This window comes from Electrona antarctica (assembly GCF_951216825.1).
Source record: "Electrona antarctica genome assembly, chromosome: 5".
NCBI lineage: Eukaryota > Metazoa > Chordata > Actinopteri > Myctophiformes > Myctophidae > Electrona > Electrona antarctica.
In genome coordinates this window covers 54,135,936-54,163,053 of record NC_136810.1, presented here as the reverse complement: position 1 = coordinate 54,163,053, position 27,118 = coordinate 54,135,936, and the positions used below count along the sequence as shown (strand labels likewise).

General features: G+C 45.5%; 2 protein-coding genes across 2 annotated transcripts in view; one reads left to right on the top strand and one right to left on the bottom strand.

Annotated features, from left to right (window-relative positions):
• asz1 (ankyrin repeat, SAM and basic leucine zipper domain containing 1) overlaps positions 1 to 25,566 on the top strand; it is a 70,922-nt gene extending 45,356 nt beyond the window's left edge. Inside the window, exons 10-13 of the mRNA XM_079501898.1 lie at positions 3,851 to 3,963; positions 10,209 to 10,314; positions 13,157 to 13,270; positions 24,304 to 25,566. Of these exons, the coding sequence (XP_079358024.1) occupies positions 3,851 to 3,963; positions 10,209 to 10,314; positions 13,157 to 13,270; positions 24,304 to 24,471 (501 nt within the window). The 3' untranslated portion in view covers positions 24,472 to 25,566. The remainder of the gene's footprint in view (positions 1 to 3,850; positions 3,964 to 10,208; positions 10,315 to 13,156; positions 13,271 to 24,303) is intronic.
• LOC306923214 (leukocyte elastase inhibitor-like) lies at positions 1,009 to 2,262 on the bottom strand (the record flags this gene model as incomplete). The annotated part of the gene is made up of 1 exon (XM_079501240.1): positions 1,009 to 2,262. The coding sequence occupies one exon, from the start codon at positions 2,260 to 2,262 to the stop codon at positions 1,009 to 1,011; it is 1,254 nt and encodes a 417-aa protein (XP_079357366.1).
• Positions 25,567 to 27,118: the final 1,552 nt, after the last annotated feature.

Below are 27,118 nucleotides of genomic sequence, written 5' to 3'. Positions count from 1 at the left end.
CGGGGGTTCGAACGTTCACTCGTTAGGGTTGGCACTCGAATCTTAATTAATGGGCTTGAACCATTCGTTTCTTTGCCTATCTGCATTCATTGCTGCATGTTGTGCTTGTATTTCTTTTTTTTTTTTTTTTAAGATATTTTTTTTGCGGCTTACGCCTTTTATTGGTTTTTTGAAGGGACAGACAGTAGGCTGACAGGAAACGGGAGAGAGATGGGGGAAGACATGCAGTAAAGGCCGTGTCGGGCTCGGGAGTCGAACCCGCGGCACACTGCGACTGGATTACCAGTCGGGTGCCCAGACGGTTACGCCACCGCCTGGGCGTGCTTGTATTTCTTATAAGAAACGACTTGTGCAATAAATCCCACTGTTGGAAATATCTTGTCTTATTATTATTAATACTATTTTGGATTTATATAGGCTTTTATAAGATTTAGATGTTATTAATAATGGTGCTGAAATCCTTCCCGGGGACGCGTTGTGAACTTAACCCTTATTTCACTGATGGTCTATGCAATGTCGCCCCCATAGGATCTATTTATGAATCACACTTGTGTGAAGTGAGGGGTGCTCTTATCAAGAGTCAGACTCCATTCGCATGTCTGGAAATGTGATTTCTTTGACGTGGCCAAAAAAGAAGGCCGAAAAGTGGATCGAGCAAATCATTACAATTGACTCATCAGGAGATCTAAAGGTCAGAGGTCTTTTGACGAATGAGTGTGAGCTTCAGTTCCTGAGGGATCCTCACGGCGCTCTACCATTTTGCTGAATTCCGTGAAGAACGATGGCACAGAACTGCCCAAACTGCTAAAATGGCGGAATTTTCGCGGAAACAATATGCTGATAAAAATATAGCTGCAAGCATCAATAAGATGGGGCCAAGTCATAAAAGCAATAAAGCAATCAATAAAAACCAATCGGGGGTCCATGTGTTCCGGGCTCGAGTCGCGTATCCTGGTTGGAGACTGGAGACGGGCACTGCCCAGGACGGGAGTTGAGCTGAGCTCAGACTCAAGGAGGGGAGCAGTATCGGCCTGCAAAGAGGATGCTCATGGTGGGGTTGTGTCGGATGAAGAAGAGGAAAGGGTGGTCAGCGACGAAGCGAGGAGGAGCATCCGACTCCGAGGGACTGTCGGAAGAAGACCAATATCCATTGACTGTGGCGGCAGCTGCCTCGGTGCCCTCCTCATTCACTTCCACAAAGGCCTTGTGCACCACCTTGGAAAGCACCAGGCCTTTGGCCGGAGACATGCCGGAGAAGTCACACTCTGTGTCGTCGAAGGCGTCCACCATGCCCATCTTGATCAAGACGTCTTTCATGTCATACGTCGCCTCAATCTTGAAACGAGGCAGGCCCACCTCGACCGTTCTCGGCTCCATCTTGCCTGGATGCGTCCAGTCCACAAACCGTCCGTGGGTTAGCTCCTTTTCTAGCTTCTCCAGGCCAGTCGTATCGTCCTCCATCTCAACGGGCAGAAAGATGAGCATGCTGAGGTCTCTCCCCGAGTAGGGCAGCTGGAGTATCTGACAGTTGACCTCAGGAATGAAGACAAGAGGGAAGTAATTCTCCTGGTACATCATCTTTACCGGCTTGCGTTCAGTCTTGCTGAGTCTGAACGGTTCATCCACGGTGCTGGACTCATAGAACTCATAGTCCCGCTGCCACTTGGCTTTGAAGTAGATGGCATTGACCAACACCAGTCTGGTACGTCCATCCACCACACCCGGGGCAAGCAAGTCCTTGATTTTACCTTGCGTCTTTTTCTTCACCCAGCCGTTGATGCTCAGCCTGGCTCCGTCCGCGTTGCCAATGAAGTCCACGGGCTCCAGCTGTGCGTCATAGTGCTTTCTGGTGGCACCCAAGAACTCCTCGGCAAACCGGTGGGACTGCTCTCCGTACAGGCGGTTGGCCAGGCTGAGGGCGCAGGGCTTCCCCGGCTTGTTCAGGTCACCCAGGAGCTTAGAGTGCTTTCTGGTGGCACTCCGGCGGTTGGCCAGGCTGAGGGCGCAGGGCTTCCCCGGCTTGTTCAGGTCACCCAGGAGCTTAGAGAAGTCCACGTGGACATCATCGTTAAAGTGCAGGACCTCTGACATCTGTGTGGCCGTGTTGCCGCGGGCCCCCAGCAGCACCATGGCCAGAGCAGAGGCGATGCTGAGGGGAGAGTAGAACACGTTGCCGGTGGTGCTGTTGTTTTCTGACAGCTGTTTGAACAGAGACAGGGAAAACGTGTTGCATGCTTCCGCCAGGGGCGTTGGCGATGACATGGCCTGCATGTCATCGGAGCACTCCGAGCCCCACATACTGTACGCCCTTTGCACTGAACCTGAGCGATCAATGTTGTGACCAGTGTCCTATACCGTGACAACTTCAGACCAATTTCTAAACGATTACAAGAATATGTCTTATCTTTGATCTCAAGAGGTGACGGTCACCATTTTGTAGTGCTTGTCCGGATGCTCCATAAATGGAGTTCTATTGGCATGATGTCAGTGGGGGGTGATGAAAGAACACAGGCCTACTGGGAGTGAGCATGCAAGGTTCCGTTCCAATCGCTCCAACAGTGCTGGAGATTAGCTGTTCACAGACTAGGGCTGCAACTAACGATTACTGTTACTTGCGCAAGCAGAGCGGCAAGTACTGCGATTGGCTGGGTATGTATGTCGGTGTTATCCACCGGCCAATAAGGGACCACCATTCTTGATGACGTAACTAAGGTACGTTTGGTGATCGACTGGGTATGTATGTGTGTGTGTGTGTGTGTCGGGTAAGAATGGTGGTCCCATATTGGCTGTTGGTGGTGACGTAACTAAGGTACGTTTCAAGGTTGGTATGAATGGGTCAATAACGCAAGGCACAAGTTGGCACCTCGACAGAGTGCATTTCTAGTTTTCAGAATTGATTAATCGGATTATGGCACTCATTTAATAATCATTATAAATTTGATTTTAGGTTCTAACTATAAGACATTCTAAGACATTAAATGTGAATAATTCATTCAAAATCACACCCGTGTGAAGTGAGGGGCGCTCTTATCCGGCCAATCACATCCTATGTACAGCTTTTGATGTTTGTGTTTACACAAACACTCAAAGCTGGACATCCCCCTCAAAAAAAGGGAAAAGATGTTCGGGGATAATGGGTAAGGCACTGACATTCTAGTCTATTTTATTGGAAGTTAATGTATATGTTTAGATAAACATAAATTAACTTTAACCAATTTTGACCTGAGATCAGATTCTAAAAATGTCTTCTACATCCTGACAGTTTTCTGAAAAAGCTATGTTTCTATGTCAGTCGTTCTTCGATTTTTTTAAAATAGCAGACCTACAAGCTCATAGCGCGCCACTCGGTGGCGCGCTATGAGCTTGTAGATCTGCTATTTTTCAATAGCTAAAGTATAACATAATGCAACACCAAAAGGGGTTCCAGCCAAAATGGGTTAAGTTATGGCATCATTTTCTTTGGGTCATTTTTGTTCCAACAATGAAATTAAAAAGATTCACAGCTTCACGGCTGCTCATTTAATTTTAAATTGTTGGTTGTTGGTCATGTAAAAATGATTTAATCCTGTCGCAATGACTGATTTTACACTTGCTGAAAATAGCAGGCCCGCCAAAATACATTTCAGTCGACTAAATCAACTGTAGATTTAGTCGACTAAAATCCTATATTTAGTCGACTAAAACTAGACTAACACTAAAACATTCCAGGTGGCTATAAAGTGACAACTATGACAAAAACTAAAGAAATCTAAATTTGCTGTCAAAATCAACACTGCTTCATTATTGGGGTGCGTGTGTGTGTGTGTGTGTGTGTCTGTGCGTGCGACTGTGTGCATGCGTTTTATGTCAGCTTGGAATCACAGACCCAGAGGACCAGCAGAAGGTGCTGAACGCCGTGCGGGACATGCAACTGGACAGCGTGGACATGGAGACCCTCAACCAGCTCCAGAACATAGACAGAGGGTAGGAAACCTCCGAACATCGCGCATTTTATCCAAACCATGGAGAGCTCCGTAGATTTCGAGTTATTCCGCTTTTTAGTCGGCCTGTATAAACTATAAAGGTAGGTGAACGGCAGCGCGGTTGCGCAATCCGGTCTAGGATCGCTAAAGAAGGAAAGGCCAAGCCAAAATAATAATAATAAAAAAAGAAATCAGCGATCCGGTTTGATATCAATAATAAAGCTTATCAGACGGAACATTACGTCAGAAGCAGTTGCTGGTTGAATTCCTTCTGACGGAACGTTCCGCCAGGAGCAGTAAAACCGTTAAAGGGTTAATGGAGACCACTTGTTTTTTTTTCTTCCTTTCAAAGTTGCAATGCTTAATAATTTGTTCTCCGTCGTGACTCGTGTGTCTGTCGAGTGCCGAAAATAACAGATCTACAAGCTCTACAAGTGTCACAGATCTGACGCGTTATGAGATTATAGACTGGCAATGTTCTGCACGCGGCTGGCTGGCCGTCATACGGCAAAGAGTGAATCAGTCTTATAAAAGAGGGTTTCATCTCGTCGCAAACCTTTTGGTCTGAACTAGACTTTGAGAGTATCAGGATCGTAACGGTGGTTTCTCACCCTGCTAAAGCTAGAGCTAAAGTTTTGAGTGTATTAGTCCATTTTGACCTGAGATCAGATTCTAATAATGTCTTCTACATCCTTACCGTTTTCTGAAAAAGCTATGTTTCTATGTCAGTCGTTCTTCGATTTTTCAAAAATAGCAGACCTACAAGCTCGTAGCGCGCCACTCGGTGGCGCGCTATGAGCTTGTAGATCTGCTATTTTTCAATAGCTAAAGCATAACATAATGCTAACACCAAAAGGGGTTCCCGCCCAAAAGGAGTTAGAGAAAATCTCTAAAACACTTGTCAGCCACACACCTGAACCGCGTGCGCCGCACCCCCCCACCCCCCCAACCTCCCCCATATCGCTCCGGCTATATCCTCCCCCACTGGAAGTCATTCATCAGGGCCTGGAAGCAAAGCGGCCAAGCATTCCGCTGCACCCCCTCCTCCCCTCCTCCAAACCCACCCGCCGCCCCACAGCTCATGAGCCGGGACCTAATGGTTTAAGTGGAGCCCTAAATGATTTGTATGGTGAGAGATGATGGAGCATCGCTGTGAGCGATGGAAAGGCCGGCAGCAGAGGCCAAACATAGCCGTCCCACCTAAGGCTTGTCACTTCATGAATCCTCCCCGAGACAGGACCCCTCTTGTTGTCCAAGTCCAAGGGGTTTTACATTGTCCCCTTGCATAACCCATTTTGACCTGAGATCAGATTCTAAAAATGTCTTCTATATCCTGACAGTTTTCTGAAAAAGCTATGTTTCTATGTCAGTCGTTCTTCGATTTTTCAAAAATAGCAGACCTACAAGCTCGTAGCGCGCCACTCGGTGGCGCGCTATGAGCTTGTAGATCTGCTATTTTTCAATAGCTATAGCATAACATGATGCTAACACCAAAAGGGGTTCCCGCCCAAAATGGGATAAGGGGGGAGGGTGGCGGGGGGATTTTTTGACTTGGTCCCCCTGAAATGATGCCGGATGTCACCAGAGCTCATATTTCATTGTACCATTTTGTTTTGATAAGTCCTGTATACATTGTCATACGATGAATGGCGAAAATAGCCTCTCTACAAATCTACACGGGTCACAAGCGTACTGTCCTGACTTGGGTATAGAGATCTGCTATTTATGAAAAATGTTGAATATTATAATGACATTCCCAAAACACTACAAAGCCATGTTAAATCCACATAGGAAAATAGCCAGTTAATGCAGCTTGGGGGTGAGTACGTTGAGTTTTTTGAGGAACAGCAATGTCTGTGTTCACCCATGTGTTCACCTAGCCTGGTATCCAGCCTGCTTCGCTGCGTTCGGCGGATTTTTTTTTCTCTCTTCGCTTATCAGTCTGGAAAGCCTCCCATTGGGAGGTTTTGCAGAACTACACTAGAACTACATATGTTACGTAGTCAACGTCGTTGCTGATTGGATGTTGTTCCAACGAATGAGAGTAGCGTTAGGCAACCTACGTCATCAGCCAGCGCCACCCTCCATGCTTTTCAACTGCAGTAGCTGCGCTTTGCTATGACGTCTCACTGGTGCTTTGTCCCGCCCCGCACCACAGACCAATCAGAAGCCACGTTAGGTTTCGAAGCTTTTGGCATGTCCCGCCTCCCTTGGAGATAGGAGGCTTTCCAGACTGATAAGCGAAGAGAGAAAAAAAAATCCGCCGAACGTAGCGAAGCAGGCTGGATACCAGGCTAGTGTTCACCCACCTATGTCACTATGAGCACGAGTACCAATGACTACCAAAAGTGGCGCTGTTGTGCCAGAAACAGAGAGAGAGAGATAGTGCTGCACTTCTGCCTGCTAATGGGGGGGGGGGAGTTGCACCACTCAGTTCACACGGGTGTGATTTTTTTTTAGCCTGCGGTCGACTGAACCTGTTTAAAAGGAGTTAACCTTACTTGCACATCAGTGAGGGTGGTTAGTATGGATGACTTGTACATAGATCGGGAAGACAAACTCTCCCCCAGGTCACTCTGCTCCTCCTAACCATGGCTTAGGAAAACCACCCCTCCCACTAGAGCTATAGAAGAGATGTATATTCCCTTCCGCTGCAGTACAGAATGTAATGACTGAGACTGGCACATTTATTGCGTCGACCGTGTACTGTACGGGTAACTGTACTGTAAAGTGATGGGTAAATTAATGCCCCGTCTGTCCTATTGGGCTGTGAGTGCTCTAGACCTTGACAGAAGCTCTATATAACAGTGTCTGACCCCAGAAGGGCCCAGGGGTCAAACAAATGATCAATCTGCTTCTTTTTTGTCCTGCCAAGCGACACTTCTTGACCCGCTTCAGTGCTATTTCAGTGCTATTGTTTGTTTCAAGCGGACATTTCTTGTCCGCTTCTCTGTGTGTTTTTTTTGTTGGTTGAATTCCCAGCCTTTTCAAGCCAACGATTAACTCTTATTTTTAAAATCAGATGTGCGGGCAACCAAAAAAATAATTATAGATTTATTTCATGGGAATTTAAAGTGTGCCGTTAGCCAGCGACCAGCATCCAACTCAACACCCTGGACCAGGGGCAACTTTGGACCAGGGGCAACTTTGGACCAGGGGCAACTTTGGACCAGGGGCAACTTTGGACCAGGGGAAACTTTGGACCAGGGGCAACTTTGGCGATGGAGAGGGCCACTATATTTCTACACTCACTCCAGGGGGCCACTATATTTCTACACTCACTCCAGAGGGCCACTATATTTCTATACTCACTCCAGAGGGCCACTATATTTCTACACTCACTCCAGAGGGCCACTATATTTCTACACTCACTCCAGAGGGCCACTATATTTCTACACTCACTCCAGAGGGCCACTATATTTCTACACTCACTCCAGAGGGCCACTATATTTCTACACTCACTCCAGAGGGCCACTGTATTTCTACACTCACTCCAGAGGGCCACTATATTTCTACACGCACTCCAGAGGGCCACTATATTTCTACACTCACTCCAGAGGGCCACTATATTTCTACACTCACTCCAGAGGGCCACTATATTTCTACACTCACTCCAGAGGGCCACTATATTTCTACACTCACTCCAGAGGGCCACTATATTTCTACACTCACTCCAGAGGGCCACTATATTTCTACACTCACTCCAGAGGGCCACTATATTTCTACACTCACTCCAGGGGGCCACTATATTTCTACACTCACTCCAGGGGGCCACTATATTTCTACACTCACTCCAGAGGGCCACTATATTTCCACACTCACTCCAGGGGGCCACTATATTTCTACACTCACTCCTGGGGCCACTATATTTCTACACTCACTCCAGAGGGCCACTATATTTCTACACTCACTCCAGAGGGCCACTATATTTCTACACTCACTCCAGAGGGCCACTATATTTCTACACTCACTCCAGAGGGCCACTCTATTTCTACACTCACTCCAGAGGGCCACTCTATTTCTACACTCACTCCAGAGGGCCACTCTATTTCCACACTCACTCCAGAGGGCCACTATATTTCCACACTCACTCCAGAGGGCCACTATATTTCTACACTCACTCCAGAGGGCCACGTTGCATATTACTGTCGTAGCAAAAATAGCCGATCTACAAGTTCGAACTTGTAGATCAGATATTTTGGCTATATTTGAATTGAAATCCTGAATCTTTTGCTATTTTTGAATTGGAATCCTTATTAGAGAGATGACTTCCGCAATTGAAATCCTATTTTTTTTTTTTTAATGCTTTTGAAATGCCTTCAATTAGTTATGACTAAACACAAATACATTGGACATAAAAGACAATAACATTTGAATACTACTCATTAAGTGCCGCATTAACCCATTTTGGTGTTAGCATTATGTTATACTTTAGCTATTGAAAAATAGCAGATCTACAAGCTCGTAGCGTGCCACTCGGTGGCGCGCTACGAGCTTGTAGATCTGCTATTTTTGAAAAATCGAAGAACGACTGACATAGAAACATAGCTTTTTCAGAAAACTGTCAGGATGTAGAAGACATTTTTAAAATCTGATCTCAGGTCAAAATGGGTTAAGTCAAGGTGGGGGCCACATGTGCCCCCCGGGCCCGTCAGTTGCCCATGTATGGCCTGGACCCACCACCACCACCTCAGGACTGATCTAGCCCGCACGGATCCTGCACCGGCCCGACGTTCCCACGCAGTGCATTCCGTAGCCGTCCCGTATAGCGGACGGTCTCCACACACACACATCTCCTCTTTGCTCGCTCACGGAGCGGAGGCTCTCCCCCGGAGCTGTACGGCGCTCCCTCCCCTGCGAACGAGGGCCTATCATCACTCCCCGCGTCCCCGTCCCCCACCCCCCTAGATAAACTAACAAGCCAAGCGAGGGGAGGAGAGGGGGAACGGCAGGTTGACTGACACTGTTTACGCGCCACATTCTGACAGAGTGCGAGGAGGAGCATTGCGGCTGGCTGTGCTTCGGGTCGGGTCCCCCCCCCCCCTCCCCCCTCTGGCCCAGGGAAATGTACCATTAAGATAAGACGCATCAATACACCTCCCCAGGAGGACCACAAGAGGAGAAAGGGGAGGTGGGACGGTTGATGTATATGAAGAGCTAATCATTTAAGCCATGTTGGGCGGGAACCCCTTTTGGTGTTAGCATTATGTTATGCTTTAGCTATTGAAAAATAGCAGATCTACAAGCTCATAGCGCGCCACCGAGTGGCGCGCTACGAGCTTGTAGGTCTGCTATTTTTGAAAAATCGTGAAAATATTTATTTCAGAAAACTGGAGGATTTAGAAGATTTTTTTTTAATTTTGAGGTCGGGCCTAAATGGGTTAAGAGTGATGCATTCTGAAAAAAGGTCTGGAGGGGGTGTGGGGTTAGTGCGGACGGTCAGGCGGGGCAGCCACCTGCTCCGTGTTGTGTGGAGTTTTGGGCCGAAGGGTAGTGGTGGAAAGCGTAGAAGGGGACTGGGAACACACTGGGGTATTTTTGGTCCATGCTATCAATCTGTCTGCCCTGTCGCACTGGGACGTGATCTACGGCCCTTTGTCTTGTTAGACGTTGGACGAGCACCTTTAACGGGCAGGTTCTGGTGCTGCTGCTGTGGCTTCTTGTGTACAGTATGTAAGAAAGATCGAGAGTGGAGAGAGGTGTATCTGTGCGAGAGAGTGACATTCGAAAGCTTCGAAAGTTTGTGTGTCAGAGACCGAGAGAGTGCAAAGCCGTAGAGTCGAGTGAAAAGACAGTAACCTACGCAAGAAGGTGACAAAGAATGAATGTGTGTGTGTGTGTGTGTGTGTGTGTGTGTGTGTGTGTGTGTGTGTGTGTGTGTGTGTGTGTGTGTGTGTGTGTGTGTGTGTGTGTGTGTGTGTGTGTGTGTGTGTGTGTGTGTGTGTGTGTGTGTGTGTGTGTGTGTGTGTGCGTGCGTGCGTGCGCGTGCGTGCGTGCGTGCGTGCGTGCGTGCGTGCGTGCGTGCGTGTGCGTGCGCGCGCCAAACAACTTGCCAAATACTGTTCTGTTTCGGCTGTTATAGGCAGTTTGTCTGTCTGAGGTGCCATGTGTATCCTTGAGTGAACATGAACTGTCGACCCCGTTATATTTGTTTCCTTGTAAAAATGGATTGTAATTTGTGGATTCAAATAAAGAACTAAAGTGTGTGTGTGTGTGTGTGTGTGTGTGTGTGTGTGTGTGTGTTAGGAATGAGGAGCTTTATAACTTCCTGATCAGCCTGAAGCAGCAGTGTTGCTATCTGACAGAAACCATACAGGACGTCATCAACCGCTTCCCACGACGAACCTCCGAGGTACGCCGTGTCTGTCTGGGCCGCCATGTCGCTCTATACACCTGTCTGTCTGTCTGGGCCGCCATGTCGCTCTATACACCTGTCTGTCTGTCTGGGCCGCCATGTCGCTCTATACACCTGTCTGTCTGTTGTCTGTCTGGCCGCCATGTCGCTCTATACACCTGTCTGTCTGGCCGCCATGTCGCTCTATACACCTGTCTGTCTGGCCGCCATGTCGCTCTATACACCTGTCTGTCTGGCCGCCATGTCGCTCTATACACCTGTCTGTCTGTCTGGCCGCCATGTCGCTCTATACACCTGTCTGTCTGTCTGGCCACCATGTCGCTCTATACACCTGTCTGTCTGTCTGGCCGCCATGTCGCTCTATACACCTGTCTGTCTGTCTGGCCGCCATGTCGCTCTATACACCTGTCTGTCTGTCTGGCCGCCATGTCGCTCTATACACCTGTCTGTCTGTCTGGCCGCCATGTCGCTCTATACACCTGTCTGTCTGTCTGGCCGCCATGTCGCTCTATACACCTGTCTGTCTGCTGCCTGTCTCCTTCCTTCATCCTATACACCTGTCTGTCTGCTGCCTGTCTCCTTCCTTCATCCTATACACCGGTCTGTCTGTTGCCTGTCTGTCTCCTTCCTTCATCCTATACACCTGTCTGTCTGCTGCCTGTCTCCTTCCTTCATCCTATACACCTGTCTGTCTGCTGCCTGTCTCCTTCCTTCATCCTATACACCTGTCTGTCTGTCTGTTGCCTGTCTCCTTCCTTCATCCTATACACCTGTCTGTCTGCTGCCTGTCTCCTTCCTTCATCCTATACACCTGTCTGTCTGCTGCCTGTCTCCTTCCTTCATCCTATACACCTGTCTGTCTGCTGCCTGTCTCCTTCCTTCATCCTATACACCTGTCTGTCTGTTGCCTGTCTCCTTCCTTCATCCTATACACCTGTCTGTCTGCTGCCTGTCTCCTTCCTTCATCCTATACACCTGTCTGTCTGCTGCCTGTCTCCTTCCTTCATCCTATACACCTGTCTGTCTGTTACCTGTCTCCTTCCTTCATCCTATACACCTGTCTGTCTGTCTGTCTGTTGCCTGTCTCCTTCCTTCATCCTATACACCTGTCTGTCTGTCTGTCTGCTGCCTGTCTCCTTCCTTCATCCTATACACCTGTCTGTCTGTCTGCTGCCTGTCTCCTTCCTTCATCCTATACGTCTGTCTGTCTGTCTGTCTGCTGCCTGTCTCCTTCCTTCATCCTATACACCTGTCTGTCTGTCTGTCTGCTGCCTGTCTCCTTCCTTCATCCTATACACCTGTCTGTCTGTCTGCTATCTGTCTCCTTCCTTCATCCTATACACCTGTCTGTCTGTTGCCTGTCTGTCTCCTTCCTTCATCCTATACACCTGTCTGTCTGCTGCCTGTCTCCTTCCTTCATCCTATACACCTGTCTGTCTGCTGCCTGTCTCCTTCCTTCATCCTATACACCTGTCTGTCTGTTGCCTGTCTGTCTCCTTCCTTCATCCTATACACCTGTCTGTCTGTTGCCTGTCTCCTTCCTTCATCCTATACACCTGTCTGTCTGTCTGCTGCCTGTCTCCTTCCTTCATCCTATACACCTGTCTGTCTGTTGCCTGTCTCCTTCCTTCATCCTATACACCTGTCTGTCTGTCTGCTGCCTGTCTCCTTCCTTCATCCTATACACCTGTCTGCACTCGGTGGCGCGCTATGAGCTTGTAGATCTGCTATTTTTCAATAGCTAAAGTATAACATAATACCGACCAAAATGGGTTAAGGTCACAAAAAGCTGCAGCCTGCCGCCCATAGACCACCATTCATAAGAGCCTTTATTCTGAAGAGCTACCAGCTGACTTTTTTTTTTTTTATGAACCGGAAGTAATAATCAATCATTTCCCGGGGCACTCTTTCTAAATACTTTCGTTTTCGTCAGAAGCGCTAAAACAGCATCATGAGGTCGCTGGGATTTTTTTATTGAGCTCCGAAAACATGGAGGTTTTGTATGATCACAAGAGCTTAAATTCTGAGAAAAACGCAGCTAAAGATCGTCACTAAAGATGGTCAGGACGGAGGGAAAATATTGAATGCGTCCGATCAGCGATCACGTCCTAGGCGATCTGTGACTATTAATTGAATACGTCCAAACACGCCCTTATAATGAGTTAACCCATTTAGGCCTGACGTCTACATTTTAAAAATGTCTTCTAAATTCTGACAGTTTTCTGAAATATTTTTCTGTATCAGTGGTGCTCAATATTTCATGTCAAGAACCCCAAAAATGATATGTATTTGGCCACCGACCCCCATCTGAAAATATGTTTGTTCCAGGAACCCCTCAGAAGCAAAGATTTGAGTTAAGAATGTTGGCTCTGAAAGAATATATATTCAAAGATGTGTGCCATATTTTCACGATTTTTCAAAAATAGCAGACCTACAAGCTCGTAGCGCGCCACTCGGTGGCGCGCTATGAGCTTGTAGATCTGCTATTTTTCAATAGCTAAATTATAACAATGTTTAGTTAAAACACAAAAAGTGTCTAGTCTACACAAGTCTACACAATCAGAAAATTTAGAAGATATTTTGATCAACGTTTGCCTGTTATCGTACCACATCAACGAGCATGGAATTGTAAACAAAATCTTATCCAATGACAGCAAAATATTCAAAGTTTTGGGTGAATCGGCTAAATCTCATCAAATGGTGGTCAAATGCAGAATAAATAATGGGGCCTTGATATGAAATGTGTTGAAAATTACCACTCGTAACCATAAGTAAATGAGATGCTAGAGTGAACAGCCATAACGTGATCGATTTGAGTTGTGTTTCTGTCTCCACGTAGCTGGTTCTCTCCCTGGACCCAAAGAAGGAAGCCCAGTCCATCTGCAACGACCTGGTCGGACAGATCGGAGACCTGCAAAAAGAGGTCCTCTGCCTTCGCAACTTGATGCGCCAGGTCAGCTCGCACAACTCGCCTTGTACACACACACACATTTACACACATGCTGGTGGGAGTGCATGTCGATTACACATACCTGCATATGAATTAGGTTGTTTGACATCTTCATGTGTTCAAGGCTGTTTGCCAAACAAACAAGAGAGTCAAGTATGTGTTGTGAGTGCGTGCGTACACCTGTGGGTTCAGTTCACCCATTTAATCTAGCGCTAGTGTGTTTGTGTGTGTATTCAGAGGAGGAGCCCCCTAAACATGTATTACGTGTGCACCTGTCCGTGTACATGCGTGTGTATTTCAAAAGGAGAGAGTGGTTCGTGACGGGGCACAATCCTCACAGCTCATCATTCAGCGGTGCTGTGACACTGGCCTGTCAGTGCACAGACAATACGAGGGGGTTTCGGGATGAAGAAAGGCCTGAGTGGATGTTAAGCCATTTTGGGGCGAGAACCCCTTTTTTGGTGTTTCAAAGCATTATGTTATACTTTTAGCTATTGGAAAAATAGCAGATCTACAAGCTCATAGCTCGGCACCGAGTGCCGCGCTATGAACTTGTAGGTCTGCTATTTTTTGAAAAATCGTGAAAATGTGGCGCAAATCTTTGAATATATATATATATATATTCTTTCAGAGCGAACGTTTTTAACTCTAATCTTTGCTTCTGGGAGATCCCTGGAACAACATATTTTCAGATGGGGGGGGGGGGGGGGGGGGTCGGTGGCCAAATACATATAATTCTAGGGGTCCTTGACATGAAATAGTTTGAGAACCACTGACATAGAAACATAGGGTTTTTCAGAAAACTGTCAGGATTTAGAAGAATCGTTCCCAGGTCAAAATGGGTTAAGCTTGCACTTGACTAAAACGGCACAAGCTAAAGTGCCACTGCGTTGCATGCCGAACTGTTACAGCGGGCGAGCTACCATCACTGCCTCGCTATCGCCTCAGAAAGAAATGGCCGAAGCTCGGCCGTGATGGTTTGGTCGAACTCTTGGCTGCGGAGGGAGACGCCACGGTTTTATCCGGGAGAGACGGAACCAAAACTCAGAGCGGGGAAATGGTGATCTTCAACGGTTTCACACATACAGTAATGGCCAGCAGCAGCACCTGATGTGTTCTCAGCCGAATCCCAACAGGTCTACCATGTTCATGTATTAACCTAAAAAGGTCTACGATAAGGCTGAACAAATAAATAAGGCTACAATAAACACATTTTCGCCTGGCATCGTCGTTGACTTCCTTATCAAACCTGACTAATGCCCAGGTGAGCATTTATAATGTGGAGGTTGAGCAGATTTGACATTTCACTGGGGTATATAAGACGGTATTATTTGTGTCAAATGAAATGCAAAGCTGAGCTGTTTGTGACAGAAGTCATTGTTTGTCATGTTTATTTCGCCAATAAAACAGAAACAATTCCTTGCATTTCGCATCGCAAGGAAAAACAATTAAAATATAGCAAGAAGAAATAAAAGGAAAAATAAAAATAAATAAAGAAATCTAAGCATATCCGAAAAGGAGTGAGAAGAAGTAAAAACGTATAAACTCCCACCCCTCTATAACTGAAATTACTCGCTGGATTCTGTGCCAATTAAGCTGCTCTTCTAAGAAGTGCTCTTCAAAAGTATACATATATACATATAAACATATATCAAATCAAACTGCTGTACAGATCAGTGGAAAAAAAACATAGGCAGGCAAGAGAACACAGAATGTATAGTATACATATAAAGTATACATATAAACATATATACATATGTACACCCTAATACTATCCCATATACCAGGGTTCCCCAATTAATTTTCCTCGAGGGCCATATTTTGACTAGGGTACCAGGCTGGGGGCCGAGTCCGCACGCGTGAGGTCGAGGTCTTGCCCTGAAAATTCATTTTCAGGGCAGGACCCCATTTGAAAAGGATGCCCAGTTTGCTACTGACCCCCATTTAATGCCATTTATATCTGGGACCCCCCCCAAAAAATTCTTCCGCGGGCCGCAAGGGGGCGCTCCGCGGACCGCAAATGGCCCGCGGGCCGCCTATTGGGGAACCCTGCCACATCCATATTTTTTAATTATATAGACAATTAAATACCAATATAACATAACATTATACATAAATATAATATATTTTGAGTACTCGTGAATTAATCATTTTCTTCCTCCCTGTATCTTGAAAATATCATGTTTTTGTACAATGCTTTAAATTGATTGATGCTTGGACATTGCTTTTGTTCCTTGTTTCAAGCTGTTCCAACGTGTTACACCAGAAATTGATATGCAGAAACCTTTCAATGTGGTATTACGACCTAAAGTTTTGAAATTAAATTCTCCCCTCAGATTGTAAACCCCCCGGCCCGATCCTGAAACATATTTTGAATATTTGCTGGTAATTTATGGTTCTTGGCTTTGTACATTATTATTGATGTCTTGTAACAATTATGAAATTGTCTAGCCTAGTGCTGTGTCTAGACAAGACTTTCTGGGTTTAAAATACTTATGGCCCAATAGAATAATAAATAGATGGGTAATAACCCATTTTTAGCGGGAACCCCTTTTGGTGTTTTAAACATTATGTTATAATTTAGCTATTGAAAAATAGCAGATCTACAAGCTCATAGCGCGCCACCGAGTGGCGCGCTACGAGCTTGTAGGTCTGCTATTTTTGAAAAATCGTGAAAATGTGCCGCAAATCTTTGAATATACATTTCAGAGCGAACATTTTTAACTAAAATATTGGCTTCTGGGGTGGTCCAAGGGGCCAGTGAGGCTATTCAACGTTGAAGCTCTAGGTCCTAGTGGTAGGAGGAGGGACTACAGGCGGACCCGTGGATTCATGACCGGGAAACCCTGTGCAGCTGGGCTTTAACATTGAGCGCTCGGTTGCCCTACGTCACCCAGGACCTCAAAGTTGAGGTCCTGGGAGGGACTTCCGGCAGTCTTCCGGGTGCTTCAAAACGCCACTGAGCAACTTCCACTGACATGAATAGCTGGGGGGGCGGAGCTTCGCGCCAGTTCAGTCTCTATTATATATATACTCTATGGGGTGGTCCCTGGAACTACATATTTTGAGATGGGGGGGTCCGTGGCCCAATAGAGATAATTCTGGGGGTCCTTGACATGAAAAAGGTTGAGTACCACTGACACAGAAACATAGGGTTTTTCAGAAAATTGTTAGGATTTAGAAGCCTTTTTTTCCCATCGACCTCAGTCCAAAATGGGATAAGCACTGTTCTTCCGTAGAGTCAGCATACCTTGCTGGAGGACCCCGATGATACGATATGAGAGAGAATCAGTCATGTGCCCGACTATGACGACATAGACCGTGTCAGGCTGTAAACGATAACGCAGCTGCTGTGAACTTCACCAAAACGTTGTGAGCTTAGTGTTTTGTAGTGGTTTCCCTGGGAAACTACATCAACTATCAAAGAAACTGCTGCTGGCCATCTAGCTATAGCCTCCAGAAAAAAGGCCAGGTGATTCATTTCAACTCATTGTTAATTCATTTTTTCATGTCATATGATAGCAGGGAATCATCGCTTCAAATTGACATATTGGTTGTTCAGTTTGAGTTTATGGCAGCGGTGGCCGAACGGATTGCGGAGCTGTCTTGATACCGGAAGGTCGCCAGTTCGAATCAGCGGTCCGACACGTTAAAATTACCACCGCTGAAGTGCCCTTGAACAAGGCATTGAACCACTATGATGAAATGTTCTATGAGCAGGGCCTGGCTGGAAACAAGTTCTTGAGCTTAGCCCAGATACCCTGGGTAAATATAGTAATCATTTCATTTCATTTCACCCATTACGTTACTCAGCTGTTTGTTTGGAAGTCGACTGATAATAACTTGGGGTTGTTGTGATCCCTGCAGGGCAGGCCATCTGATCCATGCATTCAAAATGAAACCTACCAGTAATAATATCAGGGATGTTGATGCTTTATGCTGGTCTGGACTAGCCTTGTCTGTCACTACTGTACCACAAGACTTCACTGGTCTGAAATACTCGTATTACAACTGGAATGATGGAACAGAAGAACGCGAGGCATGTTGTTACTCCGTGAAACAGAAGGGTTATGCAACATGCAGCATGCAGCCTCTGAAGCCACAGCCAGGGGTTGAACATGCAGCATGCAGCCTCTGAAGCCACAGCCAGGGGTTGAACATGCAGTATGCAGCCTCTGAAGCCACAGCCAGGGGTTGAACATGCAGTATGCAGCCTCTGAAGCCACAGCCAGGGGTTGAACATGCAGTATGCAGCCTCTGAAGCCACAGCCAGGGGTTGAACATGCAGTATGCAGCCTCTGAAGCCACAGCCAGGGGTTGAACATGCAGTATGCAGCCTCTGAAGCCACAGCCAGGGGTTGAACATGCAGTATGCAGCCTCTGAAGCCACAGCCAGGGGTTGAACATGCAGTATGCAGCCTCTGAAGCCACAGCCAGGGGTTGAACATGCAGCATGCAGCCTCTGAAGCCACAGCCAGGGGTTGAACATGCAGCATGCAGCCTCTGAAGCCACAGCCAGGGGTTGAACATGCAGTATGCAGCCTCTGAAGCCACAGCCAGGGGTTGAACATGCAGTATGCAGCCTCTGAAGCCACAGCCAGGGGTTGAACATGCAGTATGCAGCCTCTGAAGCCACAGCCAGGGGTTGAACATGCAGTATGCAGCCTCTGAAGCCACAGCCAGGGGTTGAACATGCAGTATGCAGCCTCTGAAGCCACAGCCAGGGGTTGAACATACAGCATGCAGCCTCTGAAGCCACAGCCAGGGGTTGAACATACAGCATGCAGCCTCTGAAGCCACAGCCAGGGGTTGAACATACAGCATGCAGCCTCTGAAGCCACAGCCAGGGGTTGAACATACAGCATGCAGCCTCTGAAGCCACAGCCAGGGGTTGAACATGCAGTATGCAGCCTCTGAAGCCACAGCCAGGGGTTGAACATGCAGTATGCAGCCTCTGAAGCCACAGCCAGGGGTTGAACATGCAGCATGCAGCCTCTGAAGCCACAGCCAGGGGTTGAACATGCAGTATGCAGCCTCTGAAGCCACAGCCAGGGGTTGAACATACAGCATGCAGCCTCTGAAGCCACAGCCAGGGGTTGAACATGCAGTATGCAGCCTCTGAAGCCACAGCCAGGGGTTGAACATACAGTATGCAGCCTCTGAAGCCACAGCCAGGGGTTGAACATACAGCATGCAGCCTCTGAAGCCACAGCCAGGGGTTGAACATACAGTATGCAGCCTCTGAAGCCACAGCCAGGGGTTGAACGCAAGCCCTTGATTGTGGTACACGTCAGGGACGTGCACACATATACAGTTGGGTGCCACCGATATTGTCCCTTATCATTTGACCCATTTAGGCCTGACCTCAAATTTTTAAAAAATCCTTAATCCTCCAGTTTTCTGAAATAAATATTTTCACGATTTTTCAAAAATAGCAGACCTACAAGCTCGTAGCGCGCCACTCGGTGGCGCGCTACGAGCTTGTAGATCTGCTATTTTTCAATAGCTAAATTGTAACATAATGTTTAAAACACCAAAAGGGGTTCCCGCCCAAAATGGGTTAACTGTCCTTTTGCGCAGATCACGCAAACCTCAGCAAAAAGAAAAGGACAATATCGATGGCCTCCAACTGTAGACATCAAAGGGGGCTTCGGCCCCTGCCCTTTTACCCGTCTGTAAAACAACTGCCCTTTCAAGACCACGAATGCAGCATTTTATTATAGTGAAAGAAATGCAAATGCCACTCCTTTCCATGCCATGCTGGAAGGGCAGCGCTCAGGAGAATTGCTTTTTCCTCCGAAGTCTCTTGAACTTGAACTCAGCATTTTTGCATTGAACAAATTTGTTTAGAAATCCATGTCGTACAAGGCATCTCCACTAGCTAAAGAGTGCTGGGTTGCACCCCGAAAATAGCTGATCTACAAGCTCTCAACGCATCGCAGCGCGACGCGTTGTGAGCTTGTAGATCTGCTATCTTTTGTCAAAGTGCCCTCTTACGGGATTTCAGCCCCATGCCTCTCTAACACCACACGTCCCTGGCACAGTGGCAGCGGTGGCCGAACGGTTTGCGGAGCGGTCTTGATACCGGAAGGTCGCCAGTTCGTATCCCCGGACCGGCACGTTAAAATTACCACCGCTGAAGTGCCCTTGAGCAAGGCATTGAACCACTACCATGAAATGTTCTATGAGCAGGGCCTGGCTGGAAACAAGTATCTGATGCTTAGTCCAGTTACCCTGGGTAAATATAGTAACTTTGCTTTGCTTACACGTACACTGTACTGTACGCGAGTTTTTTATTCCTATGATGGGAGGGAATTTGGAGCGCTGTGATTGGTTGTCAGTGGAGTAGGAAGCGCTTGGGCTGTGTTTTGGACCGCACACAAGTGTTTATGCCTACTAGTACTCTATGACTAGTACTAACCCTATCTCTAACTCTAACCTAAACATAACCGCAAGCAGGGGAGCAACGCACCCCTCACCAACCTTAATCCAAAAACTATTAACGTACCCCTCACCAACCTTAATCCAAAAACTATTAAAAAATCCGCGGTAGTAAAAGAGTGGTAAAACGAGCGCTCCTAAACCTGAGCTATCCTAGGAATAAAAAACTAGCGTACTGTACATGGTTTTGCTTCCTGAAACCCCCTCAATAGGCTCTATGGCACACACGCCATTTTGGAAAGAACTTCGGCCACTTCTCTGTACTTCCTTCACAGGTGTTACTGATGATGCTAATGAAGGCTCTGTTCCATTCTGGTCAGACAAGTCAGGTGTGTTGCTGTTGTGTCATGTTGGCTCACTGGAAACACTACAACCGCAGTGGGTCTCAAAGTGTCCTTGAGTGGGTTCCAAATGGCCTCGTATGGGTGTGTAACTCTGAGAGTGTACAAATTACGGGTCCATTTGGTTCCATTTGTACACTTATGGGGTTCCTTGAAATAAAATAAAAAAGTTTTAGAACCATGACTGCATACTAGATGGAGTGCTGTGATTTTTTTTCCCACCCTAAAACATGATCATGCAGGTCTTATTGTTATATAAGGAGGTATAATTTTTTCAAAAAAGTGTACAGTATTTGTTAAAATGTTGTTTTTATGTGGACACGCCCACCAGTTCATTAAGTATGCCTGGTGGGTGGTGATGGGTGGTGATCCACCTGAACTGAAGCCACACCCACAGCTGTAGTTGTATGATAAAAGGGGAGGGGCTGATAGTGTGATGTCACTATATTACTGTTTATTTCATTGGCCCGTTTGACTGTCAAGGGTTCAGCCTCCAGGAGGAAACCCTAAATACAAAGTTAATAGGCCCACACCATTGCACATAAAAACGACTCCAGGGTTTCTAATGAAGTACTGTCACCTCATAGACACATGAAAAACTGGAAAAATACCAAAATTGTGGCACTCCCTCTTTAATTAGTATCATCTGTAACACCTGAAGGAAGGATAAGGGGAAAGATGAAGTGCTGTACACAGTAATGTGTTACTCATTAAGACCTGAGATCAGATTAAAGATGAAGTGCTGTACACAGTAATGTGTTACCCATTAAGACCTGAGATCAGATTCTACAAAATGTCTTCTAAATCATGACAGTTTTTTGAAACGTGTATTAGTGATGTTCACACTTTTTCATGTCAAGGTATATGTAATTGGCCGCTGATCTGAAAATATGTTGTTCCAGGCAGTTCCCCCATGAAAAGATTTGCACACATTTTCCCGATTTTTGAAAAATAAGCAGATCTACAAGCTCGGTGACACAGATGCGTTCCATGTCTTAATGGGTTAAGTCTTGAGAGTTTAACTGTGAGAAACTAACTCGTATTTGGATTTTTTTCAGAGTAATTTGCTGTGTATAATGTAATTTGTGAGGAAAATGGTGAGATGTTGGGATGTGAAAGAAATTTCGCTTTAACTACCAAGTTTGAGACCCCCAGATCGGGAGGCATGTATGGAAAATGACAATGAACGTTAACGTCCGGGAATAACAGTGTAATGTGTTTTGCTGTAGTTGGGAACCAACTGTAAGTCTCGGTGACTCAGTGTCAGTCTGGTGAATCACGGTGTGACCCAACATGCCTTCACTGCATTTGGCAAGATCAACTGGTTAAAATATACCCCAGCCTTTTCACATAGCCAAAGTGAAGGAGGTCTAGTGGAAATGTTGCAATTCATCTCATGTGAAAACGGGCACTGATCTTGTGTATACCGGAAGTTTTGGTGTTCTAATTTTTTACGGCAAGCTTCCTAGTCATGTAGCCTCGGCCCGGGGCACGTACGTTACCAGTCGGCTAAAGAGCCATGGCCCGATACGCAAGCAGCAACCCAGCACCGTATAGCCTACAGTCATTTTTCCGCAATGTACCGGTGGAATTCAGTTTTCTCTGGAGTGAAAACGCTAGGAATCAAACTACTGGGGTATAGCGTGATGATTGTTGACAAAGAGAAAGGGAGAGTGCTGAGCGAGCCTTCTAAACGTCATCGTGGTCGAGCGAGCATCGGTTTCATCGTGGTCGAGCGAGCATCGGTTTCAACAAGAGAGTGAGCGTGTGACAGGTACGTACGTAGTAGTGTAGTACGTACCTGGAGCCAAAACCTTTCAGTGACAAAAATGCTATTCAAAACAACGTCGACATAACTTTGAGAATACATGTTGCGCGGGGACGGCTGGTCCAACTATACAATGTAAGTCAAATTTAGCTCCGTTATAGAGAGAGAGAGAGAGAGAGGGTGGGTAGGTGGGTGCGAGAGTCTTGTTTTGATCCACGTTCCACGTTTTGCTTTGGCAATGTAAACGTATGTTTTCTCATGCCAATAAAGCCCTTTGAATTGAATCGAGTCTCACTCTCTCAAGAGAGAGAGAAGAGAGAGAGCGTCAATACTCACAGCGCTCGTAACTCGCAACACCCGCAGGCAGCACACAGCTGTTTTTAATGAGTTTAATAAGTGGCTGTTCGATTACGTTGACATTCAAGATACGTCTTGAGATTTTAGGCTATGAACAGATCTGCCAGCTCCACCTGTTAAAGGACCACTTCACCACTTTTCAACTTCTCTTCCTATAATTGGTCCTAACTAATGTTCATGATAAAATACCACCATTTTTTCCTACTCAGTCTGTGTCTCATAGGAAGGCTGTGGGCAGTTCAGAAACCCGTCCACCAGTGACATCATCGATGGTGAATCCAAGCTAATAGAAACGGCAGGCTTTCTTTTCCTGAAAAGTTGCAATGCAAAAGTTGAAGCCATCGTTCTCACGATAATACAAATCTAAATATATTTTAAAACAAATCTTGTTTAAAAAAAAAAAAAGAAATCTGCCTAATGATGATGTCACTGGTGGACGGGTGTCCGAACTGCCCAAAGCCCTCCTATGAGACACAGACTGAGTAGGAAAAAATGGTGGTGTTTTATCATGAACATTAGTGAGGACCAATTATATGAAGAGATGTTGAAAAGTGGTGAAGTGGTCCTTTAACCCCCGCAGGTAGGTCTGTGAGAGTGAATGTTGATTGAGAGCGAGAAAAAGGCAATTAGAAGAGCGTTCGCTAATCCTGTTCTTTCGATAGATTCAAGTTAGTCGCCTCTCTCTCAAGTATAAAGTACTACCGTGACAAATTAAAATGGTGACTTATCGGGCATTACCGGAACTTTTGCTGTCAATGAGAACATGAGGACAAACTGTCCCCATTGCCATTCCAGCAAGTTGTGTTATTTTATTTCTTTTTAGCTGTAAAGATTCTGGCACTATAGTGTTTGTGTGAGACATAGTCACGTGTTAAGCTGCATTCAGACTTGGATGGTTAGAGCGGCGCGACTTGCAAAGGGCGATAGTTGCGCGAACGGGAGCGACGCGACCTAGCCGCATGAGTTTTCCTGATGTCATAAAATGTCAGAATCAGCTTTTGTTGCGTTGGTTTATGTGCTAAAAGAGTTACTTTGAGAGCTGTTTCCCCGTTACAATGGAAGTCAATGAGACAGAGCGACTGTTTTAATTTCTTAAATTGCTAATAAACAACACAACGGAGCAAAATAACTCGTGGAATGGACTAGTTTGCCCATAATAAGGTAAGAAAACCACCCAAACCTCTAAAAAGGTGGTCTTATCCTTTAACTATAGTGTGTTTGTGTTTGTGCTCAAATGAAGGTCCAGAGTGATTTTAACCTGTGTGTTTGTGCTCAAATGAAGGTCCAGAGTGATTTTAACTGAGTCTAGTGTGTTTGTGTTTGTGCTCAAATGAAGGTCCAGAGTGATTTTAACTCTAGTGTGTTTGTGCTCAAATGAAGGTCCAGAGTGATTTTAACTCTTGTGTTTGTGCTCAAATGAAGGTCCAGAGTGATTTTAACTCTAGTGTGTTTGTGCTCAAATGAAGGTCCAGAGTGATTTTAACTTGTGTGTTTGTGCTCAAATGAAGGTCCAGAGTGATTTTAACTCTAGTGTGTTTGTGCTCAAATGAAGGTCCAGAGTGATTTTAACTCTAGTGTGTTTGTGCTCAAATGAAGGTCCAGAGTGATTTTAACTCTAGTGTGTTTGTGCTCAAATGAAGGTCCAGAGTGATTTTAACTCTAGTGTGTTTGTGCTCAAATGAAGGTCCAGGGTGATTTTAACTCTAGTGTGTTTGTGCTCAAATGAAGGTCCAGAGTGATTTTAACTCTAGTGTGTTTGTGCTCAAATGAAGGTCCAGAGTGATTTTAACTCTAGTGTGTTTGTGCTCAAATGAAGGTCCAGAGTGATTTTAACTCTAGTGTGTTTGTGCTCAAATAGGTCCAGAGTGATTTTAACTCTAGTGTGTTTGTGCTCAAATGAAGGTCCAGAGTGATTTTAACTCTAGTGTGTTTGTGCTCAAATAGGTCCAGAGTGATTTTAACTCTAGTGTGTTTGTGCTCAAATGAAGGTCCAGAGTGATTTTAACTCTAGTGTGTTTGTGCTCAAATGAAGGTCCAGAGTGATTTTAACTCTAGTGTGTTTGTGCTCAGCTAGGTCCAGAGTGATTTTAACTCTAGTGTGTCTTCCATGCATGTGCCCGTCCCTGCAGATGGACCAGGACGGAGGCTCCTGTGGGCTTCCTCAGCCCGGTTTCCATGGCAACTGGAGGAGGAGGCAAGCGGGGCTCCTGGCTCGGGGCGCCGTAGTGAGCGCCCTCTGTGCTGCTGGTGTACTCTTCCTAGGGCCAAGGGCAACAGCACTGTTCAGTAGGTGGTGAAGAATGCCAAATTCAAAAAGGGGGTGTCTTTGGAAAACAAAGAAGGTCCCGCACACCGTCAGACACTCGCCAAAATGTTGCCCTTCATTAGGGCGACGTTTCGGTCGCTCAGACCTTCATCAGTCCTGATGAAGGTCTTAAAGGGGAAAACCACCCATTTTCAACATTTTACTATGTCATTAATATACCTTAGAGCTGTTGTGTGGAAATAATAAAAAAAAGTCCCCCCATTCTGTGTTTCCTAGAACTGTAATTATGAAAAAAATCATTAACATGGTGAAACACATCTTGATGACATCAAGATGTGTTTCACCATGTTAATGATTTTTTTTCAGACCTCTAGTTCTAGGAAACACAGAATGGGGGAACTTTTTTTGAAAATGAGTGGAATACCCCTTTAAGGTCTCCACACACCGGGCGCCAATCGGATCCAAATTCGGATTTTTAGCGGCGTTTCTCCATCGGTTTTCTGAGAAACGCGGCCGGTGTGCAACCACCTTAAGCGTCCGAAACCTCGACCTAATAAAGAGAAACATTTTGGCGAGTGTCTTGACAGTGTGCAGGACCTTTTCTTTGTTTTTCAAAAGATACCCTTTTTGATGTATGCTCTTTTGCCCTGTACGCACCTGTCACTATAGCCTTCTGAGGTGTGTGTAATTTGGCATTTGTTAAAATAATGCCAAAGTACCAGCTATACATGCTGGTAAATTATGTTTGTTTTTGTTATCTAAATGGCTGAAATATTCCGTTGGCTCATCCATAAAAATAAAGTACCTCAAGCTTCTTCTTCTTTGTCTATTTAGTAAGTAAATAGTAAGTAGTTTTCAAACATTGACCTTTTTCTTTTCTTTCATGAAGACTGTTAATAATTTTGTTGTCTATGGTACTAACCTTTGTTTTATCTTGTTGACAAGTTTGTTATCTCGTTTATGTTACAAACAAGACTAGGTTCGGTAGTACTAAATAAGTATTGTGAGGCTTTGGGACCAAACATTGCAAAAATAATTTGTTTAAATATGTTTCAGAGTTCCGCTGTTATTATTGTTGTTTTTAAGTTACTTCATTTTGTCAAAATTAAAGAAAATCCATTCTTTCTAATAACATTCTTAATGAGTGATTTTTTTGTGTGTGATTTTGACCACTATAGAATGGCCTTATCAAATTGATATACATATGCCACCTCTATAATATTTAATTTAATATCCCAATAACAGGTAGGCTAAATCTAATGTTTGATATATATATATATTTTTTTACAGCTCAAGCAAATGCAGCTCAATTAAAACTCCCTGAATTAATTGCATTATGGAAAATTATATGAATTTGTGTCCCACGAAAATTGAGTGCCATATTAAGTGTGCCCTTTGACTATAGATTATACTTGGGTCATGACCTAATTTATATCTGAACAACTCTTGCTTTGTCTGTGATAAATGTATGAAACTATAGTGCAGCGTATTAGTGCTATAGTGCATAGACTGCATACTAGAGTTTGATTGATTGATTGACATTTCTATTTCACAGTTTAAGTCAAGTCAATACAAAAACTGGACAACCATGATTAAGCTCACACTTGTTTACAACATGGTCCACCATTTTCAATTCATCAGAACATTAAGAGACATACAATATACACTAATATATAATATAAAGAAGAAAAAAATCAAAATTTAAAGAAAGTAAAAATGGGAAATACATGTACAGTATATGGCAGGAAACAATCTGGATTTGTAACCTTTTTTTTACTGCAAAACAAACGTGTTCACTGATCTATGAAAGCAACGAGGCTTAATTTAAATCTCCTTCCTTTAGCCTGGTATAGGCTTGTTATTTCTCTTCCACGGAGATCATGAGAACTCATTGAGAAGAATCCAATTTGTCCGTTTTATTATAATCGCATCTCGTCAGACGTACAACCATCCGGTCCTCCTCCATGCTAAAGAGGGTGAGACGGGAACACCAAGTCGCTTTTATACATGAAGACGCGGGAGATCAAAGGTCCAGGGAATCTAATGAGACAATTAAGATTCACCCAAGCGACTTCAAAAAGAACAACGACGGATAATCCAATTGAAATGGACACGTCACCTCAAGGTGCGGCTTTGGGAGAATCAGTTTTTTTTCTCTCTCCGAACCATCATCATTCCTCGGGCTTAAAAATGTAGGCTATACTATGGTATGGGTGGATGCGGGTGTGTGTAAGGTGTATCATATCAATGCATGCGTCATGTATGTAGTAAAGGGGGTGAGGAGGGGGGTCTGAAATATTTGGCACCGTCTTGGACGTGCTGCCTGGATCCACACATTCCTGTAGCGCGTCGTGTCTGTGGCGCGCCGCGTCCTTTCCCCCAACACGTCCACGTACGGCCTAGAATATTGTTTTAGTAAAAAAAAAAAAAGGGGGAAAAAAAGAGCTTGGAGCCCTATAGCTGCTTCGCTGCACCGCGTTGGTTGGACCACATTCTACACCTTGGCTGCTCTGGACTCGGGCCAAGCTTGTGTCTGTCTGGCGCATGAGGCAAGCTAGCCTGAACAGATACTCTGAGACGAGTCTAATGTCTTCACCTCATTCCTGAGAGGGAGAGAGAGAGAGAGACGGGACAGCGCCCACCCCTTGTGTAAGCAATTTAAACCTGATAGCAAGGGG